Consider the following 16,354-nt stretch of genomic DNA (forward strand, 5'->3'; position numbering starts at 1 on the left):
ATCTTTAATAAAAAAATAATAACGTTAAAAGTATAAAACATTCTCATGTATTACAATCCATTCATTTTTTTACCGCTCATGTTCATGGTTGTGAATGGCTGGAGCCAATCACAGCTGTCCTCCGGGACAACATCAAATTTTTATTGGATAATGCATAATGTATATGGGTCATTGTATGGCTCTCACGGAATTACAGTTTAAAATATGTGGCATTCATGGCTCTCTCAGCCAAAAAAGTTCCCTCCCTCCCTCCCTCCCTTCCTCTTTCTTTCTTTCTTTCTCTTTCTTTCTTTCTTTCTTTCTTTCTTTCTTTCTTTCTTTCTTTCTTTCTTTCTTTCTCTCTTTCTCTCTCTCTCTCTCTTTTTCTTTCTTTCTTTCTTTCTTTCTTTCTTTCTTTCTTTCTTTCTTTCTTTCTTTCTTTCTTTCTTTCCTTTTTTGACAGAGACAGAGAGAGGGACAGACAGACAGGAAGGGAGAAAGATGAGAAACATCAATTCTTCGTTGCGGCACCTTAGTTGTTCATTGATTGCTTTCTCATATGAACCTTGACTGGTGGACTGCAGCAGAGTGAGTGACCCCTTACTCAAGCTAGTGACCTTTGGGCTCAAGCTAGTGACCATGGGGTCATGTCTATGATCCCATGCTCAAGCCAGCAACCCCGCGCTCAAGCTAGTGAGCCCACTCTCAAGCCGAATGAGCCTGCACTCAAGCTGTTGAACCCGCACTCAAGTGGGCAACCTCAGGGTTTTGAACTTGGGTCCTCTGCATCCCAGTTCATCCCAGGCCAAATCTCTCTGCACTGCACCACCACCTGGTCAGGCTGAATCTGCCTATTCTTGATCCACATTACTGTTGCAGATCTTTACCCTCTGATCCAAGTTCTCTGTGCTTTTGTTCCCTGTGGTTCCTGACACCCAGATGCTAAACCTTTTCTCCATTTAATGCAAGAATTTCAATAGCATGCCACATTCTGTGAGCATTTAGGACTCTGAGGAATTTTGGGATAAGGAAGCATTTTGAAATTATTTTTAACTTAACATTTCATAAAATGATTTAACCATAAGATGCCTCTTTATCCTGTATTATTTTATGAAATTTCAGAGCCCAGTTTGAGACATGTTACTCTAACAAAGAGTATGTCAGTCCGTCCGAACACTCTAATATAGAACTTACTAATGTTAATGCAGTGTTGTACTGCTTCCCTTCTTTTCAGGGCCTGTTCCAGGCCGACGCCGTTGCTGAGTTCTCTCACATATCTCGTCTCATTTTATGCATGTCCTCAACAGCTTGATGAAGTGGGCATTATTTTTATCACAGATTATTGGTAAAGAATCTGAGGTTGGGAGGGAGGATGTGGTGACTTCCCCGAGGTCACACAGCTAGCAGTGGAAGAGCTAGGACAGTTCTGAGCCCTTCTACTTTCCTCTAAATAACTAAATGTACAAATAATAGAAATTCCAGACAACCAGAAGATTCTAAAATTGGGAAATATACCTGAATGACGTCTAAAAGTTAAAAGCAGAATAGAATGAAATCCTTGTGAATCAGTTAGATGTCAGTAGGTAAATACTTCCAGTTGAGGTAGGTACCTGAATCATTGGGGGAATCACTTTATGAATTATGTAATTGATAATAATTATGCAGTATACCTGAAACTAATGCAAAATAATACTTAATGTCAACTCTAATTAAAAATAACTTTAAAAAAACTCTTTAAGATACACACACATGCGTGTGTGTGTGTGTGTGTGTGTGTGTGTGAGTGTGTGTGTGTGTGTAGACAAACCCAGACAAGATATGTTTGCTCCGGATAGGCAGGGGATCTACAGAGAGGCATGAATTAAGAATAACCCAAACCAAGCACCTTGTGGGAATGGCTTGTGGTTTATTCAGTAGGAAGCCAGCCAAGTAAGGGAAGCCAGTGGAGATGAGGCAGGACAGTAAGTTGTGGCCATATGGCTGGCCCTCAGTTTAGTAGTCTGGCCTGATTCTGAGTGCGCAATGTGAGCCAACAAAGTCTTTCTGAACTGGGAATTAGGGATGAGGTAAGAGTGTGGCTACACTTAAATTAGAGCAGTCAGGAGGCAGTCTAGAACAGTGGTTAGCCAACTCATTAATCAACTGTTGTGGACCGTAAATGGCAAAAAACCATTGTAGATTCAAGGCTTAGCAAAAGGCTAAGTTCTCCCCCCTTCACCTCCATATTGGCTATGATGCTGAGTATTTGCACCCACTTCACTTGCTTCCTTAAGTTGCTGGAAGCAATTTACATGCCCTTCCTCTTACTCTTTGTTCAGATGTTGGTTGATTTCACTTATGCCTGGTGGGGGGATTCCTGTTTATGCCTTGGCAGAGTTCCTGTTTTAGCCTTGGATGTGTAACTGTATCAAGGACTTCCTTGATTTTCAGATGGCTATATAATAAAGCAAACTGGGGCTATGGGGCACTCGGATATTGCCATTGGCATTTTGAAGAGTCCTCCTGGTCCCATTTTTTCTGATGAGTACGTTTCATCAGAATACGCACTGTTATTAGGAGCCGCGCTGGTCTGCAGCAGTCAACAGAGCCAAATATCAACAGTACAACAATTGAAATTTCTTTTGAGAGCCAAATTTTTTAAACTTAAACTATATAGGTAGGTACATTCCTTATCGAGGTAGCACCCGCACATGGTATTTTGTGGAAGAGCCACACTCAAGGGGCCACAGAGTCGCATGTAGCTTGTGAGCCCCAGTTTGCCGACCACTGGTCTAGAAGGAATAGGTAAGATGATTGCCATAGTATGAAAATAGAGGCATGTGACCAGAGAAGAGACTATATAAGACCTGACCTAGGATCAAGAGTCATAGTGATTACCTCTAAGCAAAGGACAGCAGAGGTCAGTAGAAGCTGGGACTAATAAAAGCATCACCTAAGAGCTGACTCCATAGCCTATTAAAGCAAAGAGTATGAGGACTGATGAATAGTGCCTGGTCCATGGAAAATGCTCAATGATTATTTGTTGAGTAACAAATTAATTTCATTTAGTTACATGACTTTTTTTTTTTTCTGAAGCTGGAAACGGGGAGAGACAGTCAGACAGACTTCCACATGCGCCCGACCGGGATCCACCTGGCATGCCCCACCAGGGGCGACGCTCTGCCCACCAGGGGGCGATGTTCTGCCCCTCCGGGGCGTCACTCTGCTGTGACCAGAGCCACTCTCGCGCCTGGGGCAGAGGCCAAGGAGCCATCCCCAGCGCCTGGGCCATCTTTGCTCCAATGGAGCCTTGGCTGCGGGAGGGGAAGAGAGAGACAGAGAGGAAGGAGGGGGTGGGGTGGAGAAGCAAATGGGTGCTTCTCCTATGTGCCCTGGCCGGGAATTGAACCCGGGTCCCCCGCACGCCAGGCCGACGCTCTACCGCTGAGCCAACCGGCCAGGGCTAGTTACATGACATTTTAATATTATACAATAAGAAGGCCAATTTGATCCATAACCTCTTTCTTTGCTATTAAAAGTTTGTAGGATGAAAAAAAAGGATAGTATTGTATTATTGCATACCAGGAAGAAATAAATTATATAGCATATGCTAAGTGAGGTTGCTCAGGCGAAGAATGACTTGGTATCTGACTGTGGAATTTCAGAGTTCAACATCAGGGATTTGGTAGGGAAAGACAGACTTAGGCTCTAGGGTTGAGGATAGAGTCCCCATAGTTAGCTAGAATCATGACATTCCAAATACAAAAAGGTGATTAAAAATGGACTTTTTAAATCTTATCAACATGTCCACCTTCCTATATGTTTTCACTCAAGCAATTTTTTTAAAATTAACAATGACAGTTTAATTTATGTTGTCTGGAAAAATAAGGGCTTCAAACTCTGTACTGAAGAGTTAACTGAACAAAAGAGTTGTATATAAAGGAAAGATAAACTAAAGTTCTGAAAAGAAATTGCTAAGCTAGAATGAACCATTAAGTTTTATGAACATTCTTAAAAGGAAAGGATATTAAAATAATTGTACATAATATAATATATAATTATAAAATATATAATGTTATCCAAGTTCTGCTTTTGTCCCAAATATAATATTTCTAATCATCCTACTTCTGTCTGGAGGGTGCTGTTATTTTTATATTATAGGTGAGTCCCAAGAAAAGTATTTTGCCTAAATTTATCTTGTTATTGAAATAGTTGTTGGAACAACAGGGTATAAAGAATTATTTTTAAAAGAGCAGAATCAGTGCTCCAGTATGGGTCTGCTGAACTGCAAAGGCTTTAGTCATTCAGCTCAATTTTTATAAAATGGTTCAGCCAGGCCTCCTTTCATTTCACCTGAAAAGAATGGTGTCAGATCATAACTTGGAAAACAGGATAAGGACAGGCAGTTTGACTTGTGAAATAGTCTGTAGTGAATGTGTTTTCTTTTTCATTCCTTGTAGAAATCACCCACATCTAAAATTATTTCCAGGTTGAAACCTGAACTTGTTGCTCTTCTGAGGGCCTTGTTCATGTGTTCATTCATTGTTTTCATTCACCCATGTACCCATTGTCTTACTAGAGCCTACTGTCTGCAGGCAGTAGTATGCTGGGCACTAAGATACAGCAGTGGAGGATACAGGCCAAGAAAACAGGCCATTACATATTTCCCAGTGATAGGTGCCAGAATTGAGGGGTGCTTTTCCCCGCCTGGAGGAGTCAGAGGCAACTTCTTATGAAAGGTGATCACTGAAGAATGACCTGAAGGGAGAAGATGAAGGGAAGCAGACATGAGATATGAGCTTGTATTTATCTGAGGACCTGTATAATGTCTAGGTGCTTCATCTCTGTGGATCATTTAATTCTAAAGTTCTAACAAGAATCCTATGAGGTAGAGTTATTATTAGCCTTATTTTACAGATTATGCCGGCGAGGCCCAGGATTTGGACTTCCGTTGGCCCCACAGTAAGTGGCTAAACCAAGTTCTAAAGCTTGACTCAAAGCTAATTCTCTTTCCCTTACATCCTGCTGCTACCTGAGACAGCAGGGTTCTTGTGTCGATTCTCAGACCTGGCACATACAGGTGTCATAGTGAAAGCATTTGATCACGATAGAAATAAGTTAATAAAACATAATTTCTTCTCATAGTTAGCACTCAATAAATAGGACTTTAATTGGAATTAAGTCCAGCAAATAGTATGGCTGAATAGCTTATCCTACGTGTCTCCATTTTCTTGTCTGTAAAATAGATTAGTAGTATAGCCACATGTAGTAAGGGGAAAGTGAAATTATGTGTGAAAGAAAGGTACATGGTGCCCTGGCCAGTTGGCTCAGTGGTAGATCATTGGCCCAGTGTGTGGATGTCCTGGGTTCTATTCCCAGTTAGGGTACATAGGAGAATTGCCCATCTGCTTCTCCACCCCTCCCCCTCTCACCTCTCTCTCTCTCTCTCTCTCTCTCTCTCTCTCTCTCTCTCTTTCCCTCCTACAGCCATGGCTTAATAGAAGTGAGTTGGCCTCAGATGCTGAGGATGGCTATAATTATGGCCTCCTTCTCAAGCACTGAGAAGAGCTCAGTTGCTAATCAATGGGGTAATGCCCCAGATGGGCAGAGCATCACCCCCTAGTGGGCTTGCGGGGTGGTTCCCAGTCTGAGCACATGCAGTAGTCTTTCTCTGCCTCCTCTCCTCTCACTAAATAAAAAAAAGAAGGGTATATGGTATATACCTCAGTAAGTGTTCAGTAGTAAGTGTTCGATAAATGTACTCCTAATATTTTCTGACTGGTGGGTCATTAATTTTTTTAAAACTGATGAATGACAAAATAGTTTAACTGAATGGTGCTATGTATGTCTTCATTAATGGGGCTTATTAAGTTTGACTAAATGAGAGTTTTTATGCTTATGCTTATTCTTCTATTTTTTATCAAAGTTAATTATCGGGGCTCTAGCACTGTTTCAGTATAAGACTCAGAAAGGGAAATTTAAAAAAAGCTACTGTATTAAAAATTATCTTAAGTGCAGGCTCATCCAGCTTGAGCATGGGATCATTAGCTTGAGCACAGGGTCGCTGGCTTGACCATGGGATCATACACATAACCTCATGGTCACTGGTTTGAGCCCAGTGGTCGCTGGCTTGAGTGTGTGATCATCAACATGACCCCATAGTCATGGGCTTGAGCCCAAAGGTTGCTGGCCTGAAGCCCAAGGTCGCTGACTTGAGCAAGGGGTCACTCACTCTGTTGTAGCCCCCCCCCCATCACGGCACATATGAGAAAGCAATAAATAAAAAAATAAGGAGCTGCAACAAAGAAAAAAAATCATCTGTTAGTAGAGGTAAAATCTATGAATTTTCTGATTCTTTATAGTCATTAGTGGTATGTTGGCAATGTATCACACGAATGGTGAACTCTTAAAAAAACAGACCTTGACAGCTGTGTCTGCGTAGTGTTAGTGTTGCCGTGCCTGATGTGGGCAGGGATGGTGGCGTCAAATTCTTCTAGAAGCCAGGAATGTCACAGACATGACTGAGGTGTGTGGCAAATTAGAGTCCATGGGTGCCATTTGGACATTAGAAATTTAAAATAAATAAACCACTCTAGGCCAAACATAAGACTCATGGAATGCTTATTCATATTTTTGAGATTTAGAAATAAAGCCCTGGCCATTGAGTTAGGAGACATAATTCTTCCTCCCTTCAGCAAACGCTCCCTGAAGAGTGTGCACAGCAGGTGAGAGCCAGGGCTCTGCACTTGGGCCTGGCTGTGCCATTTAACAGCAGCGGAACCTTCAGGGGCCGCATATGTAGTGGGTAATCCTGGCTGGAGAACCAGGTACCAGAGACTTGGCTGACTAAGTGACCCTGGGGAAACTTTTCACCTCTCTGTACTTGAATTTCCTCACCTGAATTTTCATGAGGAGTCACTTTGTTAATACAGATAAAGTATATACTTAAACAGTACCTGGAATATAGTAAATTATCAACAGGTACCAGTTACTTTGGGTAACACTGTTTAGAGATCTTTCATGAACTAGGCACTGTGCTAGTAGTCAGGAAACCAGATAAAATAAGATACAATCCTTGTCTTTAAGGACACAGACAACAGGCAGTGATGAGTCAGTGCTAAGCGCCAGGTAGGAAGGAAGTGCCAGGGAGCACTGAAGCTACATTTCGTAGTGCTGGGAGAAGCCTACTCAGAAGAGATGAGCAACAGAAGTGCATCAGCAGCAGGAGCTGAGAGGTTGCCTGTCTGATGCCAGGCGAGTCACTTTCCTCCATCGCCTTCATTTTCTGATGTGTCAGAGAGAACAGGTTGGATCAGTGATAACTACTTCCCCCCTTCTTTAATATTGGGAGGCCCTGTGTGAGTTGGGGGATGTTTTGTGGCTGAAGTCAGGTTCCAGAGGCTGCTGGAGTGAGGAAGGTGGAGATAACGGAAGAGAGCTATAAGGATGAGGCCCTGGGGCTGTAGAAAAGGGGAGAGAGATGGTTTAAAATGGACTTTGGCAGCTAGTGCGTGCAGAACAGGGGCTGAATTATGACTATGGTGAGGGTGGGGCAGGTATTGTCTAAGGGACATGATCTTTGGAGCTGCTTTTATTTGTGAATTTTTTTCTCCATATACTCACACTGACCGTGTGGCTCTGTCCTGTGTTGAAATCAGTGACAATATGTCCCCTTCCCAGGGTATATCACATAGACTGGAGTCTGGGACCTTTCAGAGAGTAGAGCCATTAGGACCTGGTTTGAATAAATCAAACTCTTCACCTCCTTTCATGGAGAGAACGTGGGATGTACAACTCCATGGGCTTTGGGCTCGGGCAGACCTTCCCTTGGGCACTAACAGATTATTGGCCTTAGACTCCAAGAAGTCAGCAAGGAGAAGAAAAGGAGAAGATATGGAAGCTTTGAGGATTGAAGTTGGAAGTCAGAATCTGCCTCTTCCTGAGACTTTCTGTGTGTTATTTAACCTCTCTGAATCTCACTTCTTTTCTTATCTGTAAAATGAGAGCAGCAGCTCCCATCTCAGCTTAATCGTGAAGATGAAATTAGATGCCACTCTGAAAACAATTTCAGAGACACAAGGCTCAGTTAGGAGGAGCCATAATAGAAGCTCATGATTGCACAGGGAGGAGGCAGTTACCCAAAGGAAATGGGGAGTGATGTTAGGATGAGGGAGAAGTGCTAAGCAGACAGAAATACTACATACGTTCACCCCATATTAGATAGGAACTAAAGTAAATGAAATTAGCAAAGTGTTTGGTACTTTTGTGCTCGGTAAACAAGCGCTGAATCTTAGAGGCAAGATTTGAAAACCCTGCTCTGTGTAAAATTTCTTACAGTGGTGTTATTATCCAGCGGGCCATTTGCTCTAATTAAAATTTCACGGGGCTAAGGAATTTAGTGCCCTTACCTCGAAGCCTCTGATGCACTTGGTATTTTGTTTGAAGTTGATGTATCATATTTGGAAAGATTAGGGGAGGATGAATTCTTTGCCAGCCTCTAACTAGGCAGAAGTGAAGGATTTCTGCTAGAATATTTTTGCTCTCTGGCACCGCGGGTCAGAGATTAAATAATTTGCCACCAGACAGATGTTCTAAAGAGCCAATTAAAAAAACTGACAAGTACCCAAGACCTCAGATAGTTAGATGCACATGCCTTTATCAACAGGAAGAGTAGAATCAGTGCAGCTTAAAAATCACTGTATTAAATGCTATTTCCAGAGAGTTCACTATTGCCTTAAAGACAATCTTAATTATACAAGTGTGTCTCAAATCTGGATGCACATTTTAAAAGTGGAGAATCTTTTTTATAAAGGATAGGTTCCATCCCAGATAAGTTATAACAATGTCTGGGAGGAGAGCCCCGGCAACAATCTTTTTAAACTCTCCAAGTGAATTGAATATGCAGCCAGGATTGAGACCTAATGCTTTACAAATAAAATTTATTTTGTATATGTTTTAATCCTGGGAGACACTGTAAGCTATGTATGAGAGCTGGATAGGAAGTAGAGTTAGGCCAGGTTTGGTTGGAATGACAGATTGACCAAGATCTGGCTATTAACTCTTTAACAGATTTTTGCGAGAGTTGAATGTGAATGTAATTTCATAAGTAAAGCACCTGCTATATGCTGCACATAGACGTTAAATAATAACCGGCGGTTACTATCATTTGTTTTTACTAAAATGCTTTCTTTGTAATTTCAAAGCCTGTTTGTCAGGCGTGCTTATTGAAATAAATGAAAAGATTCTGAGCAGAGGCAGAAAGATGAGAGCACACATCAACCGAAAACAGTTGGCACAACAGACTATTTTGTCATATTGCAAATATGTAAATAAATCAGTCAGAATTGGCCTAAGTGTACCTCTCTTGGAAGTAATAGAATGGATGAATTTCCTTTTTAGCAGAAGATGCTCCTGGAGATGTTACTACCTTCCTGAATCAATGCAAATAAAAATTCCCAGGTAGCATTTTGCACTCAAGTCAGCAGTTCTGCTTCTTCACAATCACCTAGAAATTGTGCACTTGGCTGTGTCTACTTGCGTTCCCAGGAGCTCAATTAATTATATTGCAATATCATTTCCCAAAAGGTCTGAACCTGTAGTTCCATCAGGCACGGTTTGCTGAACCATGCTGGCCGTGGACAGAAGGGGAGTGAGAAGTTTGCTCCACTTTCCTATTCCTTCTCCTCGTCTGGATGCCGGCTGTGACTTCAGTGGTGGATAGATGGTCCACAGTAGAAACCAGCCTTACCTGAGGCCCTGACTGCGTGCTCCTACCTGTTTGTGTGGGAAACACGTGCCCTTCCTATGCTGTCCCTTTATTTATTTGGGGAAATATTTTCCTAGGGGAGCTGAGACAGGATCTGGCTAATTCCTGTGCTTTAAACATTAAACACCTTGCTTTTTGTAGTAAGCATATAGTAAATAGATAGTAGTGTTTACTTTTCCCACTGGGCTCACACCTGGCCCTGCCACTTCCTATTGTGTGTCTTGGGGCAAGCCACTTACCCCTTCTCAATGTCAGCATCCTCGGCTGCAAACTGAGGGACTGGAATACACACATTATCATGTTCTTCTGGTGATTACAGGAGAAGAATATATAGACAACATTGATTAATGTCTACTCTATGTCCTTGTCTAAGTCTCGGTCTAAGCCAGTTCTCAAACTTTTTGATGTCGGGGCGCATTTAAAATCCTACAAATAATTGTAGGCGCACTATATACAAATTTCTGAGAAATATGTTATAATAATTAAGTCAGATATTAAAGAAAAAAATATAAAGTCCAAATGTGCTTTTATGGTAATTAAACGAAATAAATATGACAAAATTAAATTTATTCTGACATTAAAAATATTTTTTGTTACATTTTTTGAGTTATGCTTTTTAGAATTCATAAAAAAGAAGGGTTAAAAAACGACAATCTTTTTATATATATAGATACATTCTTAGTAAGATTTAGTAAATTTGGCAGGTCCCAGCGCGACTCTGTTTTTTCATTCCTGTGTTTATGAGAAACATGAGCCTGACGTGTCCTAGTGATTTCTTCAATGTTTGGGCATATATTTGAAAGGCAAACTCTCATTTCCTTGTCAATACATTGAAGAATTCCTCTCTTTTTACTCTTAATTGTGTTGAGGGTAGAAAACCCTAATTCACATAAATAGAATGTTGAAAATCGTAGTAAAATGTTCAAAGCTTTTTTAGATATTGCCACATATTCTTCTTTTATAGAAATCCAAAAGGCTTCAAGAGACAATTTCTTATGTTTAATCATCAATCCAAAACCTCCACCATATATATCATTTTAACTTTTCACCAAACAAAGGATAGAAGAAACTTGCCTCCAGTCTTTCTGGGGAGCATGGGGGGTAGTGTAAACAATCCAGCACCACAGTTTAACAGCCTTTTGCAACCTAATCAGGCAACTGAGGTGGGGGTTGGGCAGACTGTCAGTTTATAGCCAATTCCCCACACCTCTGTTCTCCAAAAAATTTAAACTCCAAAAACCCTGTTGGTTTTTTGGTCCCCAACAGGCATATATTTCTCTGGAAAACCATAAGGCTCACCTGGAAATCTTCTAGGGTGTACCAGTGCACCCTGGCGCACACTTTGAGAACCACTGGTCTAAGCATTTCACTTGTGCTAACTATTAACATTCTTAACTTATAATTACCTGTAAAGTAGATTTCTTGGTTTCCATTTTACAGATGAGGAAACTGAGGCAAGAAATGGCAAAGGAATTTTTCTAAGGTCAAACAACCAAAAAGTGGGGAAGCTGAGACAAGAGTTTGGCTGAATTCAGGTCTATACTCAACACTACCCACCACACCTTCCTGTAGTCTGTATGTGGTAAATACAGGAGTACACAATGAGCTTGCTCTTCTTTCTGGCTTTCTCTAGGAGTCTCTAATCTGAAATAGGTGTGCCACAGCCTTCAGCACTGTGGCACCAGGTAAGTATTTACTAAATACTTACTGATAGATTAAGTGATAAAACAGAGTGCCGAGCATCTGCATAGTTTTCTCTAATAGATTTGTATTGTGTTTTGCTTATTAACACTTTACTCACAGAATAATCTCAATGACTTTACCCCACCAATTTAGCATTCAAGCCCCTCCAGTTATCTGGCTCAAGATGCCATTTCCAAACCTTGGAATAAATAACAATAAATAACAATAAATATCATCCTATTATGCCCTTGCTGTTTATATAAACCTTGCTAGTATATAAGCTCAGTCAAGGACAGGACTTATTTTATTGTGTTTATCTTCGTATGTCTAGTACTTAGTGGGAATCTAAAATATGTTAAATTGAATGAATGAAAGCGGCTCAGTCACCATGAAGGGCCACTTTGTTCCTATATCAGTCTAGAGAATTTTTCTTTTATTTATTTATTTTTTATTTTTTACAGAGACAGAGAGAGAGTCAGAGAGAGGGATAGATAGGGACAGACAGACAGGAATAGAGAGAGATGAGAAGCATCAATCATTAGTTTTTTTCATTGTGACACCTTAGTTGTTCACTGATTGCTTTCTCATATGAGCCTTGACCATGGGCCTTCAGCAGACCGAGTAACCCCTTGCTCAAGCCAGCGACCTTGGATCCAAGCTGGTGAACTTTGCTCAAACCAGATGAGCCCACACTCAAGCTGGCGACCTTGGGGGTCTCGAACCTGGGTCCTCTGCATCTTAGTCCAACGCTCTATCCACTGCGCCATCACCTGGTCAGGCCTATACACAGTCTAAAAGCAGGCACTGCTACACCTGAGCTCTGATGCACTAGACATGGTCTCATGTCCTAATGCTGACACCAACTAACCTTTATTCAAGTGTGTTGAACTTCACAAACCATTTCATCAGTTTCATCTTACCTTTTACTAAAATGATCTGGCTAGGCTGCCCCTAATTGGGCTGAGTTTCTAGTTTTCTCATAATGATAATGGATTATTATTGATTTGTCCAACCAGCATTTCACTTTCCTCATTATTAGATTTTGCAACTTGCATATTAATGAAACAAAACCCCATTTAACTGGTATGTTAATATATGAGTGGACTTTTAAAATTCGACTGGCAAATCTAACTTATATTGTACATGAAAAGGGCCCTTTTTAATGCTTATAATTAGATTTTCCTGTCATAGAAACATGTTTTTCTTCTAATGTCTGAAGGAGAAAAGGACCAAGATTTATTGAGCATCTGTTAGGCCTGATATGATGGTAAAGACTTATTTTTTATTGCACTTGATCTTCAGAACAATCATGAAAAGGAATATAGCTCAGTAAGGGCCAGGCTTGGATGTCAAAAAGACCAGGTCTGAGTTCTGGCCCTCCAGGCCCACCCACAGTGTGATCTTGGGGAAGTCTCTTAATCTCTCTAAACTTCAGTTTTATTCTCTGCAAACAGATATGATGAAATACCATGTTTGGTGTCTGGGAAACAATTCTGTTGCCTCCTTCTCCAACACACAAGCAGTATCCAAATGGGAACCAAAGTATTGGTTTAGTAATGGCTGGGCAAACACCCCATAACCACCCAAATATGGGGCTTATTTAGTGAAATGTGCTGGCCCAGGAGGCCAAGGCCAGGAAGACTAAGGAAGGCTAAATACAAATCCCCACCTTTTTTGAACCTGAGGCATTAGAGGACCTGGACCTGACTTCCAAATGGTCACATAAGCAAATGGCTGGACTCCAGAGCAAAGCATTTAGCTGGATGTGTCTCTACCTTGGTCAGGATACTGACTAAGAGCAAGTCGTTCAAGTGTGACCCCTGGGCATGACACTAGGAAGAAGAGGAGTGGCAGAAGGCATGCCAAGCATGGGTAGTGACTTGAAGGCATAGTAACCTGCACAGCAGAGAAGAGGACAGAAGTAAGCTATTCTCTACAGACTAGCTTCCATAGCATGAGGCAGATACTTGAGTTAAAGGTAGACAGGACCCTCCCACCCCCAACAATAATAACAAATCTGTAAGAACAGAAATAAAAATCTTGGATTAAAAAAGATTGTATATATAAAGTACCTGGCATGTTCACACTGTGAAAGCACCAATGATCATTATACCGGTGAAGGGAAGCAATTTTTATTAGATACTATTATCATCAAGATCATTGTACAGATGAGGAAAGGGGAGACTCAGAGACAGGAATTCTGGTATCCTATATAAACCAATAAAAACAACATCACAAACAAGCACAAAAGCAAGCAACACGTCAACTTGTTTTAGATTTAGTAACCGCCAGAACCATTCTGCAGATGGGAAAAAGCAACCAGGCTGTTGTCTGAACTAGCAAAGTTCCCTTAAGTTTTCATAGCAGGTGAACTCAGGGTTGAGCTTGAAGAACAGGGAACATGCTAATGAATATTCACTTCGAATGTCATTTGGCATAAATACCATTTGGCAACCATTACCATTTTTTACATTTTCTGTATAATATGATGTTATGCATTGATTTCAAAATATATCAACAACTCTGACATACAAAACTTAGGGATAAGCAGTTACACTTCAGGTTGGACAACAAGGTTTGTACTCATACAGTTAGACAAGGATGTCCTTATCTCTTTACATTGACTGTGAGGAAACATATCAGAGAAGTTCTACAAATTGTGATAAAAAACAGTCAAAATTGATTTTATTGAAGATCAAGATTTTGTATTTAGTACACTGCAGGTAAGTACTTTGCAATATAATGCTATAGTCTAAGAGTACATGAAAAATAAGAAAATTGCCCTCTAACTTTAATTCAACCTACTAAATGAGCCTACAAAACACTCTTCCTCCTCTGTGACAAAACAAAATAAATATTTTTACCTGTGTGAAGGACTAAAAAATAAAGTTCTTTGAAAGAATCAGTGAAACTTAGGAGAAGAGAAAGAGGATTCATGAATAGGTTATAGGAAGGGATATTTAAATGAATTGCCAAAAATACCACCCTTCTGTCACATAAAGGTCTCTGCTCCAGCATTATTTAGAAAATTGAATAAGATAAGCTGTTTTGTTTTGTTTTTTTCCCCTTCAGGAAAATATAAACATTGATGAAGCCTCCAGATGCCTGGTGAAACACATACTGGCAAATGAGTGCGACCTAATGGAATCCATTGAGCCGGACATCGTGAAGCCCCACCTCACGTCACCCAAGGTTGTCAGCTGTTCCGGCTGTGCCAAGTCTTAGTGGGCTCCTTTGCTGGCATATTGTGGAAATAATCCCATCATCTCAAATATTGTGCCTCAAATTTTACCATTTTTGGTAAAGGCCATGTTAGGGACCATGTGTGGCAAGCCAAAGATATATGCCTATATCTTTCCTATAAGAGAGAAAGAGCAAATGTTCTTTTTATGTTTTCCCCAGCATCAGCACAGTGTTTACAAGCTTTTAAAATATTTAGTGTGTTAAAAAATTTTTTTTAAAAATCCCGTCTTGTAGCTGACCACAATTCTGCAGGAGCACAGTGGGCCCTGTTATTTGCTTCGTTGAATCAGCCAAGGCTTTGGGTTTTAAAGAGAAAGGGTAGGAGAGCAGACTGGCTGGCAAGTGAAGCCTTGGCCTTTGCTTTGCCTCTGGTATCTTTTCCAGATTTTAATACATTCTCTGCAGCTCTGACGGGCCTCCTAAGTATAAGTGATATTTTCTGCAGTGATGACCTCTATTCTCAAACACACTGCAGAGTTCTCCCTGATTTAGCTCTTCAGAGTCATGTACACAGGCTTCCTTACTTTTGTTGTGTTTGTTGTCACTTGCCATGCCTGGAATGTTGGTTCAACTGAAAAATATATGAAAAGACCTACCCCGTTGTATGTGCCTTTGTCAGCTTCCTCCGACTCAGCTGTGGAACTTGTACATGTAATATATATTGTATATATTTTCACAAGTGAAAAATAAAACATTAGCAGATGCTGTCTCCTTATTTCTGAAAGTGTTTCAAGTTTCTTAGTATTGTGAATTTTTTTTTTAGTGTATCCATGATTCTTAAGACTCATTTCTAAAATTCTGTTTCAGACAGGAGATGGAAACTGTGCATTTAAAGGAACTTCTGAGTAATAATAAAACTGAAATGAGTCTATTTTGTCTATAGCTACTGTTCACATAGATTTCTTTGGTTATGCAGAGAATTATATCCTCATCTAGTCTTATCAAGAAAGGTGCCAAACCAATTAACATAAAAAAACCCAGCTAAATTGTACATGGTGATATCTTGCTTTACAAAACAGCTGTGGTGCAGATATGCTGTAGGTAGCTGCTACTTTTTGGTGGCATTGTTTTCCATTTGATGTTCATAATGTAATCATAGGAGCTTTATTGTTTGTAACAGATGTTTTGCTGTGTCCTGCCCATATTATTTTGGCATCCATGGTTTCCATAAGCACCAACAGCACAGCTTCCTATTATCAGTGTTTGTGACCCTTGATCTCTGGAGCAAGTAACCTCTGAGGCAGGCAGACCAGAAGTACCAGGGAGCTAATATGTCTAGAAGCAGCTCTCCACCAATGATAGCAGGAATTGTGGGATAAATACCCTAGGTTCTTTGTCCCTCAGGAAGGACAGTTCTGAGGCATGCACTATGCAGCCTCTCAGAACTTCCCAGTGGTATTAAGTTCCTGGTTCTCATAGGGGAACCTCCCATCCAACTCATCCTTTATTAGCTTCTTTTCCTTCTATCTCCACTTCCCCACTCATCTACTGGTGCTTCTGATTTCATTTCCAAAATAAATTACCTTCTCTCAAATCCTTGGTTCAGGGTCTTATGGGAAAAGCCAAGCCCAGTCAGAGTTAGTTGGAATAGAAATGGCCTAGGCCTGACCAGGTGGTAGTGCAGTGGATAGAGCATCAACCTGGGATGTGGGGGACCCAGGTTCAATACCCTGAGGTCACTGGTTTGAGTGTGGGCTTGCCAGC

The 16,354-nt window shown here is 40.7% G+C and overlaps 1 protein-coding gene across 1 annotated transcript in view; it reads left to right on the forward strand.

The window, feature by feature from the left end:
• RAB38 (RAB38, member RAS oncogene family) overlaps nucleotides 1-15,365 on the forward strand; it is a 61,443-nt gene extending 46,078 nt beyond the window's left edge. The window contains exon 3 of the mRNA XM_066253693.1: nucleotides 14,480-15,365. Within this exon, the coding sequence (XP_066109790.1) occupies nucleotides 14,480-14,632 (153 nt within the window). The 3' untranslated portion in view covers nucleotides 14,633-15,365. The remainder of the gene's footprint in view (nucleotides 1-14,479) is intronic.
• Nucleotides 15,366-16,354: the final 989 nt, after the last annotated feature.

This window comes from Saccopteryx bilineata, chromosome 1, assembly GCF_036850765.1.
Source record: "Saccopteryx bilineata isolate mSacBil1 chromosome 1, mSacBil1_pri_phased_curated, whole genome shotgun sequence".
Lineage (NCBI taxonomy): Eukaryota > Metazoa > Chordata > Mammalia > Chiroptera > Emballonuridae > Saccopteryx > Saccopteryx bilineata.